The sequence below is a fragment of the Pinus tabuliformis genome, chromosome 9 (assembly GCF_031772625.1).
Source record: "Pinus tabuliformis cultivar Carrire ecotype Pingquan chromosome 9, CPIR1, whole genome shotgun sequence".
NCBI classification, from domain to species: domain Eukaryota; kingdom Viridiplantae; phylum Streptophyta; class Pinopsida; order Pinales; family Pinaceae; genus Pinus; species Pinus tabuliformis.
The window spans coordinates 1,165,021,577-1,165,037,862 of record NC_142307.1 but is presented as its reverse complement, the minus strand read 5'-3'; the positions used below and the strand labels follow the sequence as shown (position 1 = coordinate 1,165,037,862).

The 16,286-nt window shown below is 34.8% G+C and overlaps 1 protein-coding gene across 1 annotated transcript in view; it reads left to right on the top strand.

The window, feature by feature from the left end:
- LOC149152735 (outer envelope pore protein 16, chloroplastic-like) overlaps positions 1-10,302 on the top strand; it is a 29,965-nt gene extending 19,663 nt beyond the window's left edge. The window contains exons 5-7 of the mRNA XM_089441509.1: positions 6,469-6,502; positions 6,738-6,805; positions 9,950-10,302. Of these exons, the coding sequence (XP_089297635.1) occupies positions 6,469-6,502; positions 6,738-6,805; positions 9,950-10,093 (246 nt within the window). The 3' untranslated portion in view covers positions 10,094-10,302. The remainder of the gene's footprint in view (positions 1-6,468; positions 6,503-6,737; positions 6,806-9,949) is intronic.
- The last annotated feature ends 5,984 nt before the right edge of the window (positions 10,303-16,286 follow it).

The window sequence follows — 16,286 nt, the reverse complement described above, 5'->3', positions numbered from 1 at the left end:
TGGTAGACGTTGATTCATTAATTCATTGACGTTGATTCATTAATTCATTGACACTGATTCATTATTTTCGCAGACACTGATTCAGTGATTCATTATTTTAGCGGACGTTGATTTGTTCATTGACTTGTGAATGGACAATTGGATTTTCGGTTTTGGAATTTTGTGTTGGCATTTACCACATATTTGTGCATTACGTTGACGGTTTTTTATCCTCAGAAAGAAGCTAGGCGGATCTCTGCGGATTCGGAACCGAATCCATCTCTGATCCGGGGATCCGTGGATCCAACCATTAGGCATGACGGATTTGGTAACATAGATTTTTTGTTGGAAATTTTGACCAAGCAAAGATATAGGATTTTGGATCCTTGAACAAAACCAAGTTTCAAGTAGGGATGCAAGAATAGATGAGAAATTGGATTCAAATAAGGTTTTGATACTTTGAAATGCATGATGGTTGATGATTTGTAGCTAGAAAATTAGTTGGTGTGCAAGGAGTACATGTGTAAGATGATAGGCAATCATCATGTGATAATTTGTAGGTTGCATGGAGGTAGGGGATTGTGAAAATGCTTTAGTAGAAGTGTGGATGGTGTTGATTAATATGATATAGAAGGGAAGCGATGGATTGCACATGTGGTGGAAGTTCTTTCATAGCCTATTGTTGAGGGCATAAGCGGAAGTTCAAAACAAAAGGTAAATAGGGAATGTTGTGGATTGCTTGTTGCTTTAACCTCTTGTGAAGCTCGATTTGATGGAAAAGTAGAAGAAAATATGATTGGAAGAAAGCATTGCTCTTGCAACAAAGTTGGACATATCTCGGTTAGTGCTGCCATATTGATATGATTTGATTGGTGGATGGATGTAAAGAGTTGCTACTGTGAAAAGTAGCCACAAGGTTTACAAGCCATGTGAGAACAATCATGTGGATCTAGCTCTTTACATGCTAAGGTATGTTAGACTATGAGTCCCTAGACAATCACAAAGTCAAGGATCACCTTTTTATGAGTTGTTATTCTATCTATCATTGTCCACTAATGAGTTGTCAATGAGATCTAGATCTAGAGGTGGCCAAGTACATGTTGTATATATTGACATTATGTGATGGATATATGTGTTGAATATGGATTAAAGCCTCTTTTGGCAAGTTCTTTTTTTTTTGTCTTGCTTGTTCTATCTGATAACATTGTATTAGAGGTCTTGAAAGTCATGATAGCAGCATGGTACTTTCATGGAAGCTGAGGAATGGTGACTCCTTCATCGTAGTCATCCATGAGAAGTTCAATATAAGTAGCCAATAGTGTGAGATGATTGTGTTAAGATAAGTATGTCGTAAAAGAAGAGTAGTGGGTGCATACTAGAACAACATTGAGGCAAGCAAGGTCATGCAAGTCTCTTCACATTTTTTTTTGTTTTTAGTGCTAAACATTTATGTTGAAATAAAGATATATATGTGGGTTGAAAACCCTTGTGGTCTCGAAGTGTGCCATTGTTGGCTTATGCTACTGACATTAGATCTAGCATGCCCATTGCCCTGATATGTTGTAGCCTCAACCTCCACACTTAGATTTGTGGCAAAAAAAGCTCCTTTCAAAGATATATGCCAAATATCTATTTTAAATATCTGGATGTGTTTTTATATATATATATATATTTTTTTCCCAGCCTAATTTCAAGCAATTTGGATCAACATCATTTCAAGATATAATCTGTACAATTGCCTTGTTGTAACACAAATATCTAGAAACACCAACCGCAACACCTGGGTATTGTTCTCTCATTGCTTTTAGTTATGTCAACCTTGCAAGTTTGTGATTGAGATCGACCTCTGTACTATTGGGATTGTGTTGAGATTCGTGCATGATCTCTCCTCTCATATTGCCAATATCTTGTGTTGTCCTCCATTTCTCGTGTTCTATTTCTTAATATGGAGTAAGTGTAGACATCCTATCAATCAAAATTTTGGAATTTCAACATGGCAATTGGTATCCTCAACAGGGGATTTACAATTCAATCAATCATTCTCATCAAATCAACATATTTTGGAAGATCTAGCATGGAATCTAGGATTCTCTCATTACTCTTCTATTATTCATTGGGATGTTGTTCAACACTTAATTTTGTCTAAATTCAGAGAGAAATTTAGTGATCCTATTTGTTCATTGATAGCAAAACAATGATCCTATTTGTTCACAAACTATCAGGTAATGTTTAAACATGGCAGTTTTTCAATTCCAAAAACTGTACTTTCTTTCAAGGTTCATTTTAGAGGAACCATTCAACATTCATATTGGTGGTTTTTAGTCATCTCTTCATCAAAGATCAGTTTAGAAGTTCAAATTGAACTATGAAGATTAAAGGTGATAACTAGTTCATGTTGCCTTACTGGTATAAATATTTAGACTTATGATTGGAGGGGGGATGTTAGATTGCGAGTCCCTAGACAGTCACAAAATCCAAGATAACCTTCTTATTTGTTGTCATTCTTATCTAGTGATGAGGTGTTGTCATTATCCACTAATGAATTGTTATTGAGCTCTAGATCTAGAGGTATTTAAATACGTGTACTATATATTGACATCATGAGATGCATACATTTGTTAAATATCGCTTAAACCATTTTCCATGAAGTTCTTGTTTCTTGTCTTGCTTGTTCTATTTCTGTAGTTGTGTTAGCTGGGTTAATATTTTCAGCCAACATTGACATCAATTTGATAATGAGTTAATGGTTAGATAGGTAGCTGGTGACTTGGCATATCTTCTATCGATTACATTATTTACATGTCATGTCGTTAACATTATCTCACTTTATAGTTGGGCCAAATCATGAGTTTTGGAGTTCAAATGAAAAGGATGTGTTATGCTAGTAAAGTACTTTAGCCCGTAAAGTTATGGACAACAAAATGGGATTTTAATGTGTTGATATTCATCATCGTCTCATCTAATGGTTGGAATTGCATCATTACTACATTTCATGGGTAGGGTGCATACATCTTCAATATACTCAGCTTAGATAAGTTTGTAATATTTTGCCACAAATGTTTAGTTTTGATATGACTTAAGGGATGGTGAGTTAGTGTAGTCTGATGGTCATATTGTTGTATTTACCAGGTGCTAGAACTATATAACAAAGTGTCTTAGGGCCCGTGTCATAAAGTCATATGTCACATTAACAAAATAAAGTTAAGGGATGAAAAGTCAATTAGATTTATTCTTTAGATAATGCTAGTGCTAGTTTGGTTTGAGTATTTGTCTCTCTCATGAGATGCATGAGTTTTGTACATCTCTTTTCTCTTATTGAATAGTGCACTCTCTCTTATTTTGTTAGCATTCTCCATTGATCAACTTCCCCATTACATATCCTCTTTATAAGTGCCTTATCACATTCTCTCAGTTTGAAAGGAAAATAGGGTTATTGGGGAGGATATTTATCAATAGTTCTTCTAAACCACTGAGGTTTCTCCTTGCAACTTCTCAACCTTAAGATGGCTTTTGATCTTTAGCACTTCTTGTAGATTGTCTTGATTGTTTATGGCAATATTGGTCACATGGCCTTAGGATCACCCCTTTCCAGCTAAAGGTGCCTCCCCAATTATGGGTGGGAGTCTAGAGTGATCACCATACACTATATGAGGGCAAGATTTGTTGAGCTTGCTCCTTTTAAGAGATAGAGACCAAGCAACACTTCATTGTTAGTTAGGTGATCTATCTACTTTGAGATCTGGGGAAGATTTCATTTCCTATATAGGGATTACAAAGGGTGCTTGCTATCACCTTTCAATATCTAGACTAGAGGTGTTTGACCTTATATCTTCAACGAGGATATCTCTTTTAAACAATAGTTCTTGCAATCACTTTCTAAATCTACAAGATTGATCACCTCATCTGATTCATTGGAGGTGTCAAGCACCTAATATATATTTTTGTGATAGACTTAGCTATAATGGTAGATCCATGAGTCAGTGCTTCCCACTGTGGGTGGTCTCAACTATGAGGCCACCTCCAACTTATTGGTTCTTGCCCCCATTGTAGAGGGACAACTAACATTCCTTCTTCCCAACTTATTCCTTGTGTGCAGTTACACATTTTTCATCCTTGAGAGACTTGTCGGTCTTGGATGCCACTACAAAGTATTCCCAATGCCCCCCCTGGAAGTGTTCTACAAAATCTCTTAGCCCAGGTCACTCTTGAAAGGGCATTATTAACCTATTAGGGTTATCATTGGCTCTTTCACATTGATACATGTTGACACCTTTGTTGTGTTGAACGTTTGAATACTGGCTAGGGTTTTGCCAGGAATGAGCTTGTTGACTTCCCTGCCACTAGACTGCTTCTTGGTTTACTTTTTATCTCTATGTTGTCTAGGGTACATCCTGTAATAGGTAAATGAGTAATATTTCTTGTTTTTGAAGATGCTCTAGGCTCTTCCTCATTGCTGTTGTTATACAATGTACTTTCTAGTTCCTTGGATCTTATTTTGGTCATTTCTGGACATTACTATAATTTCTTTCTTTCTTTCTTCTCTTTATAGAATTATACTATTTCTGTTAGTATGGTTTATGATCCCCTCTATTTATTGTAGGGGTTGTTTTTAGTTGATTTTGCTACTACCTTCACCTCTAGGAGTTCATAACTCAGGAATCATCAATCTGATTGCATCTTTTGGCTTTTATTTTGGTGCCCTATTTCATGTGTTGCTTCTTTGTCTTTTGTTTACTCCTTTGTCTGAGATGTAGTTTGCTCTCCTCAGCAGGCTTACCGTTCCAAGTAGTTTGTTTAGGTCCTTCTATTACATGAAGCTATTTCTGGTATGATTTCTATATTGGATACTGGAAGGGCAAAATCCAACCACATGAAATGATCAATGAATCGTCAACTTTTGCATAGATCTCTTGAATTTGTTGAAATGTTTATAGAGTGAACCAACAATGAAAATAAGCATGGAAACAAAGCTTCCATAAATGCCATATTGCATGGAAATAAATCCATTTCATTTGAGGTTTGATGATCAAATCCTGTTTCAGCTGGGATGCTTCCAGACAGCCCAACCCTGTCTGTTCCCTAGCTAGCTTGTGTTCCATTTGGGGTTGATTTATCTAGTGATTCTTTTCCTCCATGCGGCTTTAACTTCTCTGGGTCAACAGAATTGGAAAAAAGAGGCCAGTATTCCAAAGGAAGATCAATTACCATGGTTCAATCAACATTGGCCTACTATGTTTTGTTCTATCCAGATCCATTTGGATCAATGATTCATAAAAAATGTCCATTCAATATCTATTCAATTCTTTGTTTGCTTGAAAAGTAATTATTTGATAAAGGAATATATTCATAAAAAATGTCCATTCAATATCTGTTCAATTTTTTTTCAATTTTTTGTTTGCTTGAAAACTAATTATTTGATGAAGGAATATGATTTAATGTTTTGATAAAATATTCTTGGTATAATTTGGAAACTCCTGGTCAAGCCGATTCAGGGTTTCTCTGCAACATTTTGTGAGCAAAGTAAATTTTGAATGAGCGATCCTCTGGATATTTTTCTACTTTCAAAGAAATTTAAATGAGGTAACTTGGTTAAGATGCTCGTCATAAATTTTTAACATATTTTAACACCTTCAGCCCAACAAATTCCTTAGCTTTAATTGCTGATTTGAAATAAATAATTTAAATGAACTCCATAAAAGGGGACGATAATGTAAAGGAGGTCATCAACACTGTAAAGACATTGGATGCAAAACTGAGCTCTATTTAGTATTGATCATCAAATTGAATGTGGCAATAACAACTTGTATGGTGCCAATGTTCTCCTTTCTATTGCAATTTGCTACTCAGTGCTCTTCCAAGCTCTTCGGGAGAATCAAGCAGCAAAGTGCTGCAATCGTACATGGTATAGTGCACAAGCCCATGTTTGTCAAGTGAATAAAGAAATCAAGGCTTCTAAATAGAATTGTTATTGTAAGGGTTTGGATAGTTTAGCACCAGTAATTGGGAGGGCTTTCTCAAGGGTGTTACTCTATGAAAAGTTGAAAACCATTAATTGAATTCTCAAAGCTGTAAGACATTGAGGCCCTGGCTTTCAAGATGCTAATATTAACAAGTCTCCAAATAGTACCCTCTTAAAGGTTTTCCTTCTTTAGTGACAACACCTTCCAACTTGATAAAAATTGGGATGTGCGGTAGAAAGAACTTAAAAGATGTGAATGTCTATGCTATGGATGAACGGATAATTATATTCAAAATCTCTTTGTAAACAAGGTTGACGATGTCGGGTTTTTACTCTGCTTATAAGAGAGATGCTATTTATTAGTTTTTTGTTATCATTCCTTTCCTCATTTTATATTTCATCAAGATACTTGATAAAAAAATCTTTTGTTATAAAATTGCATCTTCCTGTTTGCAGTGTCATACATGAACATGGCTAGAAAATTTCAAACTTCAGTCTGTTTGTCTAATACTTTGTTTGAAATAATGCAGCTTAAAAAGATGGGAAAGGAGGGGTTCATGTGGGGTGAGTAGTATATTTGGAACTTCCTAGATGTTCTGTGATTCTTGAGCGTGATAATAAAAATATTAAGCCCCATTAGCTGATATATGAAATTTTGCGTTATTTCAGTTATGAAGGCACAGGTAATATAGATAGTGCCAAATTTCTCTTGGGAATGTGTGCTATTTTTTATTGTCATTCACATTTTGATTACTGATGTATATGCTGAAAACCTTTGTTTTATTCAAACTCCTTGCAGGTGCTGTAGCTGGTGTATATACTGGAGTAGAATATGGAGTAGAAAGGATTCGTGGCAGGCGTGACTGGGTACTGTTTCCATCTTTCTCAGCTATTTTTATCTTTGTCAAACTTTTGTAAAATTTATTGATAAATGCATCATATATTATTTCATGGGCAAATAGTCACCTATTTCTATCCTCGTCTTCCATTTCATTGTGCTTACAATTTACTACTATGGTTCTTCTAAATTCTCTTTCTTTTCCATTGATTTTGTTCTTTCTTTTGAGTAGTAGCTTTGAACGTGACAAAAAGTAGTATCTAAAAAATTACAATTTAAGATAATTATCAATATTGCAAGTATCAGCATTGGTATAAAATCAGCAAGGGTCAATCGCGAAAATATCGGTAAAGTTGGCAAACATCGGCAAAATTAAGATACCACCAAAATATTGGAAAAAATCGGCAAATATCGGCTCGGCTAAAAAATCGCAAAATCAGGATAAAATCGGGATGTTTGCGACACTGATAATTATTTTCAGGAAGGAATTAAAATGTTAACATTTTGAGCTACAATAAAGTTTATCCCAGTTGATGCATATCATTCCAAAGTAGGACACTACAATTGTTTCTTGTGTCTGTTTCTGTTTACTTCAGTTTTATCCCAGGCTTGTGCTTCTCATTTCCCCTTCTTCTTTCTTTCCTTGCCCCATTTTCTCTTAATCTTTCCAGTTTCCAGTTATCCTTTAAATCCCCCCTCCCGTAAGCCTCTTGTGCACTTCCCAGCTTTTGTTATGAATCAGCAATAAATTCTTGTTGGAAATTAATTTGATGGCAGACACATGAGTAGTTCTCTTCATTTGAAAAGTTGAAATATAATTGATAACTTAAGTGCACCTGCAGGGTTTTAATTTTTAAACTCAACACCTAGTGGGAGCATGTGTTATGAAAGAAATATGTGGATTCAGGTCTTTTTGCAGCCGTTGAACTAATCTTTATTTTCTACACATGGTTCACTTTTTGCTAAAGATATATCCAACCCAAGTTTAAACACATATCTACAGATGTTTAGATATATCTCCTAGAGGTTGTATGTCTCACATAAATGATTTGTGGATTTCAAGTCTATTGGCATCCATTGGGCTAATCTTCATTCTCTTGACATGGTTTTCCGTTTTAAAGGAATCTCCAACCCAAGTTTAAATACATACTGGTGGGGGGGGGGTTTAAACATAAATCCTTGAGGAGGGAGTATGCCTAACAGAATCAATCTGCGGATTCCATTTCTTTTGGAATCAGTTGGACTAATCTTCATTATCTAGATTCGGTTTGCTGCTTGCTAATGGAATGTTTAACCTGAGTTTAACCACATCTGTATGGGTTTAAACATCACTCCTACAGGAGGGAACATGTCTTACAAAAGCAGTATTTGGGTTTTGGTTCTTTTGTCATCGGACTAATCTGCGCCTTTTAGACATGGCCCACTTCTTGCTAAACAAATCTCTAACCCTCACAAAAAGTTCATGTGTTTTAAAAATAATCAAAACATTCTATAAGTTAGGTTATCAAAATTGGAGAAGTCACAGGTAAGGACTTTAAAACTCAATAGCAAGGGACTCTGGTGAGGGTGAGTACTGGGGGAATTGACAAAATTGGGGAAGTCACAGGTAAGGACATTTAAATTCAATAACAAAGGGAATCTAGTGAGGTTGAATACTGGGGGAATGGGATGGAGAAATGGAAGTAAAAAGGGAATGCAGGTTAGGAAGTTGTGTCATAGGCTATGCTACACATGCTTAGATGGTCAAGTGAGAATGTTGAAAACTCACTTCCTGAATAATTATTATTCATCCTACCAACGTCAGACTGACTCCATTTGACTAGGTTCAAACCTGTAGCAGTTAGGCTTAGTAAGTTTTGCAGAGACACATCACACGTAGCAAACAGACCATATGGTGAAGCTCTATAAACAATAGGCAGGAGCTAATCTTTGTCTGGTGTAAATTTAATTAGTTGTGTCTGAGGCATGACCATGGAATTTAGCCTTTCAGTAATTGATTTGTTCTATATCAGTTGATACGGAAACCTAAGCTATCAGCAAGAATTGGAGTGTGTCCGCATACAAGTGTCTTTGCATTTTTCGTTTTTGTCTTTCCTTAACTTGTTTCATTTTTTTCTTGCCTCTCTGTGTCCACTTTTCGTATGTGCTTGGCATGCCTTTATTCATCTTCGTTAACCTTAGTTTATTTTTTGTTGAATTTACTAGTTCATAAAATCTAAATCTTTTATTTTTTTGTTGAATTTACTAGTTCATAAAATCTAAATCAAAAAGATTTTGATTGTGAAATTCAATCCCAAATTACTTTCTTGTGAAATCTTTAATGTGCACAAGTGGAAATGGCATTCACAGACATGGTGTGGTTATGAATTTTCAAAGACTTCACAATGACCTTGTGGCAATGATTATGCCTACAGTAGAAGATGCAGCAAAACACATCGTGCAGAAGGTGACTGCATTGATGTAACACCTGGACAAATGACAGTAGCAGAAAACCAATTGAAAATTTTCTGCACTTTGGCCCACACGAGGACTAGTTACGTGATGAAACCAATGATATGCATTGTGGAACAGGTCTTAGTATAACAGATCTTGGGCACTTGTTACTAGGTGGGGTAATATCTGCGTTACCATACTCAACAAATAGTCACACAAAATTCAGTGATAGCCAATGGATTGACATGCAATTCAAACAACATACCTTTTTATAAGATCTACATTTTAGCTTCTTTAGAACAATCCCCAATTAAAGTTCTACCATCTGCACAAATGTCCCACATGTTGGCTATCCTAAGATTTATTGTCTCGGTAAAATTTGTAGTCATTTCTTGTGTAATTGTGCAGACCATGGTTTTGGCGTAGTAGTGAATTTTTGGTCCAAGTACTCATTATGTGGATTTGTTGGTACCTGTTACTATAATTAAACACTAGTCGAACTTAAGAAAGTTTCCATAGGTTTTGGAGTTATGCCTTTGGACGCTGTGGAGCCTAATGAAGATTGCAAGGCTTTTATTTGCTATTATGAGCAGTCTGTTAATGCCATTGTCTGCGATCTTTTTTGGTTACACTTATCTCTCGTATGTAAGAAGTATAATCAATCCATTTTTGTGTTTACTGTAAGTTCTATTTTTCAGTTGTGCGCATAAACTTAAGATTTGCTTTTATGATTTATGCAGAAGAATGCTTTAATAAGTGGTGCTGTGACTGGAGCAGCCATGTCTTTCAGTGATAATCATTACAGCAGAGACAAGATGATAAAGGACGCCATTACAGGAGGAGCCATAGCCACTGCTGCCGAATTCATAAGATATCTCACATAAAGCTACAGTTTTCCAGTGAATTTAGTCTTTGAATCATGATACAATAAATGTTGAGCATTAATCTGCTTGCCATACATGCAGTACCTAGATTGTTTAAAATAAAGTATAATAGACTGACCAATGAATTAGAAGACCCAATGCTTCGCATTTGTAGAGGAAAAAGAAAAGAACAACTTTTGTTATTAATCATTTTCTTGATTTCGTGTGCATTTGGTTGCATAAATGCGTTGCTATTGCAATAGGTTAGTTTCCTAGTCGCAAGTTTGAAGGGCCTGCCTATGCTTGATTGATGGACTTGCATTGGAGAGAGGGAAGTACGACTTCTTTTGAATTTGGTATAGAGATTCTTATGATTTACAGATGCAAGTCTCCTTTTTCTTTTATAAGAGATTCAAACAATCTCTTGATGCTCTTTTATTAGATTCATATTTCGAAGGTACTAGAACTGGCTTTCCAATATCTATATAATGAATTGGTAGATCATCTTGTTGCATTACAAATATAGGCAAACACGGTGTGCAAGATTGTTCTAAAATCTTTGGTCTTTTACAGTGTTGCGAACATCTCGATAACATTCCGATTTTGTCTCGAAATCACGATTTTTTGGCCTGGCCCATGTTTGCTGATTTTTATTGATATTTTGATGGTATCTTAATTTTGCCGATTTTTACCGATATTTTCCCGATTTTATGATTTTTTGGTTTTCTGGACCTTTGTCGATTTTATCCTGATGCCGTGTTCACAACATTGGTCTTTTAGATGAAATATATATCTCTTCTCAATATTCCATATTATATATTCATCCCTGCTTTGGCGCTATTCATAAAGTTGTAGAAGGATTTATATGATATTTGAAGAATATAATGTCAAGATGCATGTTACTAAACTTTACACTATTCAAGCCATGATTACAGTCACTGTGGTCTATTGGCAAGAATCTATTGAATAATGTTAAATTGATATTGCAGTGAAAGCATTTGTTCATACTAGTATTGAAGATGTATTAAGGTACAGTGGCACAGGAATTCCTGTCTGCCATATGTGCATATCTAGTTATTTTTTACCTTGTCGTTATAAACACAACTGTCAATTGGCATAACGGGTAGGTTGACAAAACAGACTAACAAGCCAAGTTGAGGGGTTACCTTGACTAACAAGCCAATTTGATGGATTTGTGGTTTACTTAGCTAGGCACCCACCAACGTCTCCCACCATCTTGAGTATGCTTGCCATGTCTTCGAAGTAGGGCCAACATATATTTAGAACTGCACAATTAAACTTTATCAAATATTTGGACGCTGAAACTAAGATAACCTTATACGAAGTATTGACCAAGTGACAACCTTACGAGGTTCGTGATGGTCTTTGCATCAATCGGGCATTCTTGATCATGCTGCAAAATGCTTCTATCACACACCTAAAATAAAAACTTACAACATTTTTTCATCATTGCAAAATAATCGAGGGGCATGCTAGCTTAATAGTAGTGATGACCTGCGGTCATTTGTTTCTAGCACATAGGGTTGAGTTATGGCCCTGCTTTAAAATGTTTTCACTTGCCCAAAATATCTACATTTGATGCCTTATTTACAATCATAATTTGTAAAAACGTGACATCGGGTCCCTATGATATGCCTCGGAGATCCAATTACAATTTAAGTTTGTAGATCATTCTTGGGACTCAAACGATCGACATAGTTTGTGTCCATACTTTGACGTCTCAAGGCACTAGAATTTCTGATCGCCTTTCCTTTGTTCCATACTTCTAGGACGATTTTTGATTGTCTTTTCTCTAGTCTCTATTTCTAAGACGTGATGTTCTGTATTAGCCTTTCAGATTGAATGCTTCTTTTATGGGCTTTTACAACATCATTCATCGTCCGTTTTTCATGCTGAGCTACTGTTAAGGTCAAAATTTGTTGTTCTATCCTAAATACAAGGCTAGAAACTCAATGTATTTGTTTTTACAATTTATAACTATTTATGCAAAAGTAGTTTGCTATATTCTTGCACAATGTTTTTCACCATGTATCTGGTTCCACAATGTAAAGTAGTTTTCTGGACACCTGCACAATGTTTTTAGTGCATGCTGGATAGAAACATATGATTCAGTTGTTTCACAATTTACAAGTACTGATGTAAAGTAGTTTTTCATGTATATAGATGATGTTTTTAAATATGTAATAGTTTTATAAATGTATTTTGCTTTACAAATCTATGTATATTTGAATACCAACTTTTTGGACTACACACATAAGAAAATGTTGTAAAAAACGAATACGTGTCTTTTATGACCAAAAAAGTCACAAAAAATGTGCATATAGCAGTGAAAATTTCAACTGTGGTTAACTATTATTCGCGATTAGGTATGACATGATATCACCCAAATGTGCGTACAGCAGTGTGAATATTTGAACTATGGTTAATATTACTAGCTATTGGGTTTGAGATGATATCACCTGATTGAAGTTTGTTTCTATGGATAAGTTAGGCTTATCAAAATGTTTAAAAAAAGATTAATATGTATTTTGATGACAAAACCACAAGTGTGTAAACATGGATGGAAATTTAAACTCTGGATACTATCACAAGCTGTTGAGTGAAGTTTGTTTCTTAGGTGAGTCAGGTTTATTTGTAGGAGGTCAATTGGGACTCGTTGACCTTCATATCTGTGTTAAGTCGATTTTTTTTATTTACACTTATTATGCTTAATTACCTTTTCAATGGCAATGATAGTAATGGCCTTCCACTACTTGAGCTTCAGAAGAAAAACAACTAACTGCTTGTAAATTTCCACGGCAATAATTATGACTCAACTCACATAAACAACTTGAAACAAGTCTACTAAGAACATAGCTTACCTTTTACCTACTCTTGATATTAGTGAAATGTTCTTACCTTTTACCTACTCTTGATATTAGTGAAAGAGTAGTATTGCATTGCCTTTCACTAGCTCTTTGGCAAGATTTTCTCGAGGATATTAAATTAATAGCTATGTTTGGTTTAAGATAATACAAACTCGCAAGACTCTTGTACAGTGGGAGACATGATGAAAGCATGGGTACTTAATAAGTCTGACGCTACAATTTATTCCTGAATTTTACCATTGTAATAAGATCATTTTTCAATGACATGGGATACTTATCAGTGGAGTTATTACATTTTTCAATGACATGGGATACTTATCAGTGGAGTTATTACATTTTTCAATGACATGGGATACTTATTAGTGGAGTGCACTAGCAAAATTAGCACAATAACCATCTCACAAATTACATATGATATTTAATCATACACTATCTTGGTTATGCAACAACAATTTCTTTTTAGCTTAAGAGTAATTCTAACATTCATCCTACAAAGAAGTGATTATTTTAGCAGCAAGTTAAAACATATTGAATTGCGTTCTTTTGTTAGTGAGTCACCAACTGAATTTTCAACTGTTGAAACAATATATGTACATACATTTTAGAAATAACTTGCAAATGAACATTTCTAGAAAATAAACCCCTTAAGGAATTGCAAATGACCACAAAAACACAACATACAACAAAATATAGATGTAACCTTTATGTTGTAGGCATCCATTGTAGATGTAACCCCAATCCGAGATATGAAGCGATGAGGGTAAGTGTGTCTACAATGTAACCCCAATCCTAGATATGAAGCGATGAGGGTAAGTGTGTCTACTATTTTTTCTTCTCAAAGCACACCTTAACAATGCCATGTAATTTGAGGCAAACAACAAGCACACCTTAACAATGCCATGTAATTTGAGGCAAACAACAACGAACACCATTAATCTAGGCATTTGTTGAATTGATGCATATTCATATGACAATGTTGCAAATGCCACTGTAAAAATATTTTAATTCCTACCACTTGCATTGGCTTGGCCATTTCATAGTGATATTTCTTATGTATGGGGAACTCTCGTTAGCTACCTAAAATTTTGTGACACATCCCAAATTAAAATTTTGTGACACATCTCAAATTAAACTTTTTTCAATTTTGTGACACAGATCCCAAATTAAACTTTTTCCAGCAAGAGCAATATTCATGTTGCTCTGTTCATCAAGTAATCTAGAGATCATACCCCTTGTTGGACAGATTTAAGTTGTATAATGGTACACAACGATTAAGACTTAACATCGGATGGCATATTAACAACAACATTCCTCCTAGACTTTTGCTCATAACACCTAACTTCATTGTTATGTCATTAAGACTCCGGTTTTAGGTCCCAAAAGTTCTTTTCCTTCTAAAGCACTTCGAGCTCTAAAAGACAAAAAGTCAAAGACAAAAAAAAACTAGACGAATGGAAGAGGAAATTCGTTTACAAAAATGGAAGAGGAAATTCATTTACAAAAATGGAAGAGGAAATTCATTCACAAAAATGTGATATATAGAGAAAGACAAATGAATGAATGGAAGAGGAAATTCATTTACAAAAATGGAAGAGGAAATTCATTCACAAAAATGTGATATATAGAGAAAGACAAATGAATGCATGGAAACATGTTAGGTGATTTATATTTTGGGATACTTTTCCTCTAGGCACATTAATTGTGGGCAAGAAATTCATCCATCGACACTTGAACAGTTATATTGAAACACCCTCTCTTGTCACACCATAGCTCACCCTCATCACATCGTAGCTTCCCCATCATTTGTTCGGAGGAAAACCTTTCTATAAAATATTTTTATACCAACATACTTTTATGTTTTCACATCACGGTGACATTGTCATGTTAAAACTTGTAAACTATAAACAAACGTCTAATCATTCTCCGATAGGACATTGTCTTTGGCTTCCTTGGCACTAGTTTGCAATGCACACACATTAATGAGTATTCTTACACATATATCACGTGGCTCGATTTTCTTACATATATATCACATGGTTCAATTTCCAACCAAACAAAAAATCTATGGCTTGATGTTTAACCAAATTATCCATGAATGTAATCGATATGTTTGATTATGCATAATATAGGGGTTTAAAACACAGGATTACATTTTGACCCTACTTCGAATAACATTGATCTCAATGTCCCTCAAAATTATAACAAATATGGATATTTTAACATGGTACTCTCCATGCTTCATGCAGCTTATAGTCTTTTCGTTGGATATGTATTTCGCTGATTGCGAAGTGCCAAACCAGTTTACCTTTTTGTTAAGAATGCATAAAGGCTTGGTTTGGAATGGTCTATTTGGCTATTTGGCTCCCTCAAAATCAATACAGTCAAGTATGTGGTTTACTATGTCACACATGAAAATTATCATTAAAAATAGTATGTGCTTTTGTGTTAGTGTGTAATGCAAGAGTTTATATACAGTTGGACCTATTTTTATTTAGGACATTAAATGACCAATGGTATTTGGGTGTTAAAAATAGTATGTGCTTTTGTGTTAGTGTGTAATGCAAGAGTTTATATACAGTTGGACCTATTTTTATTTAGGACATTAAATGACCAATGGTATTTGGGTGTTAGTTTGTTTCAACTTTCTAGCTCCAAAGAATTTTTCATTGGCTTCAACTTTCTAGCTTCAAAGAATTTTTCATTGGCTTCAACTTTCTAGCTTCAAAGAATTTTTCATTGGCTTCAACTTTAGAAAGACATGATTCCCAATATTGAACTATGTAAATTATGTTTTTTTTACAACTTGTTTTCTTATTTTATTTGGGTGTTAGTTTGGTACAACTTTCTAGCTTCAAAGAACGTTTCAGTGGCTTCAACCTTCGAAAAACATGATTCCCAATATTGAACTATGTAAATTATGTTTTTTTTTTGGTACAACTTGTTTTCCTATTTCAATTTGAGTCCACATTCTACTTAATTTTGGCAACACATTCTTCAATGAGCATTTTCATTCCAAATAGCACTCCATTGGATGGTCCCAACTTATTGGCCTGTTGCATTTTCTATCATATAAAGCTTCAAATGGCTCATCCTTAATGATGTGTGATGGATATTGTTGTATACAAACTCTATTAAATGTTGGTAATCTTCACACATGGAAGACTTATATTTCACATACATTCATTGTTGAAGAAAAGTGTAACTAGGTTTGGTTTTTCACCACAAAATATAATCATGATTTTATAATAAAGAAACAAATGTTATTGTATTCCTTGCATCATGGGTTTCATGAGCAAGAGGTGTTTTATGTAGGTCAAAGATTTTTT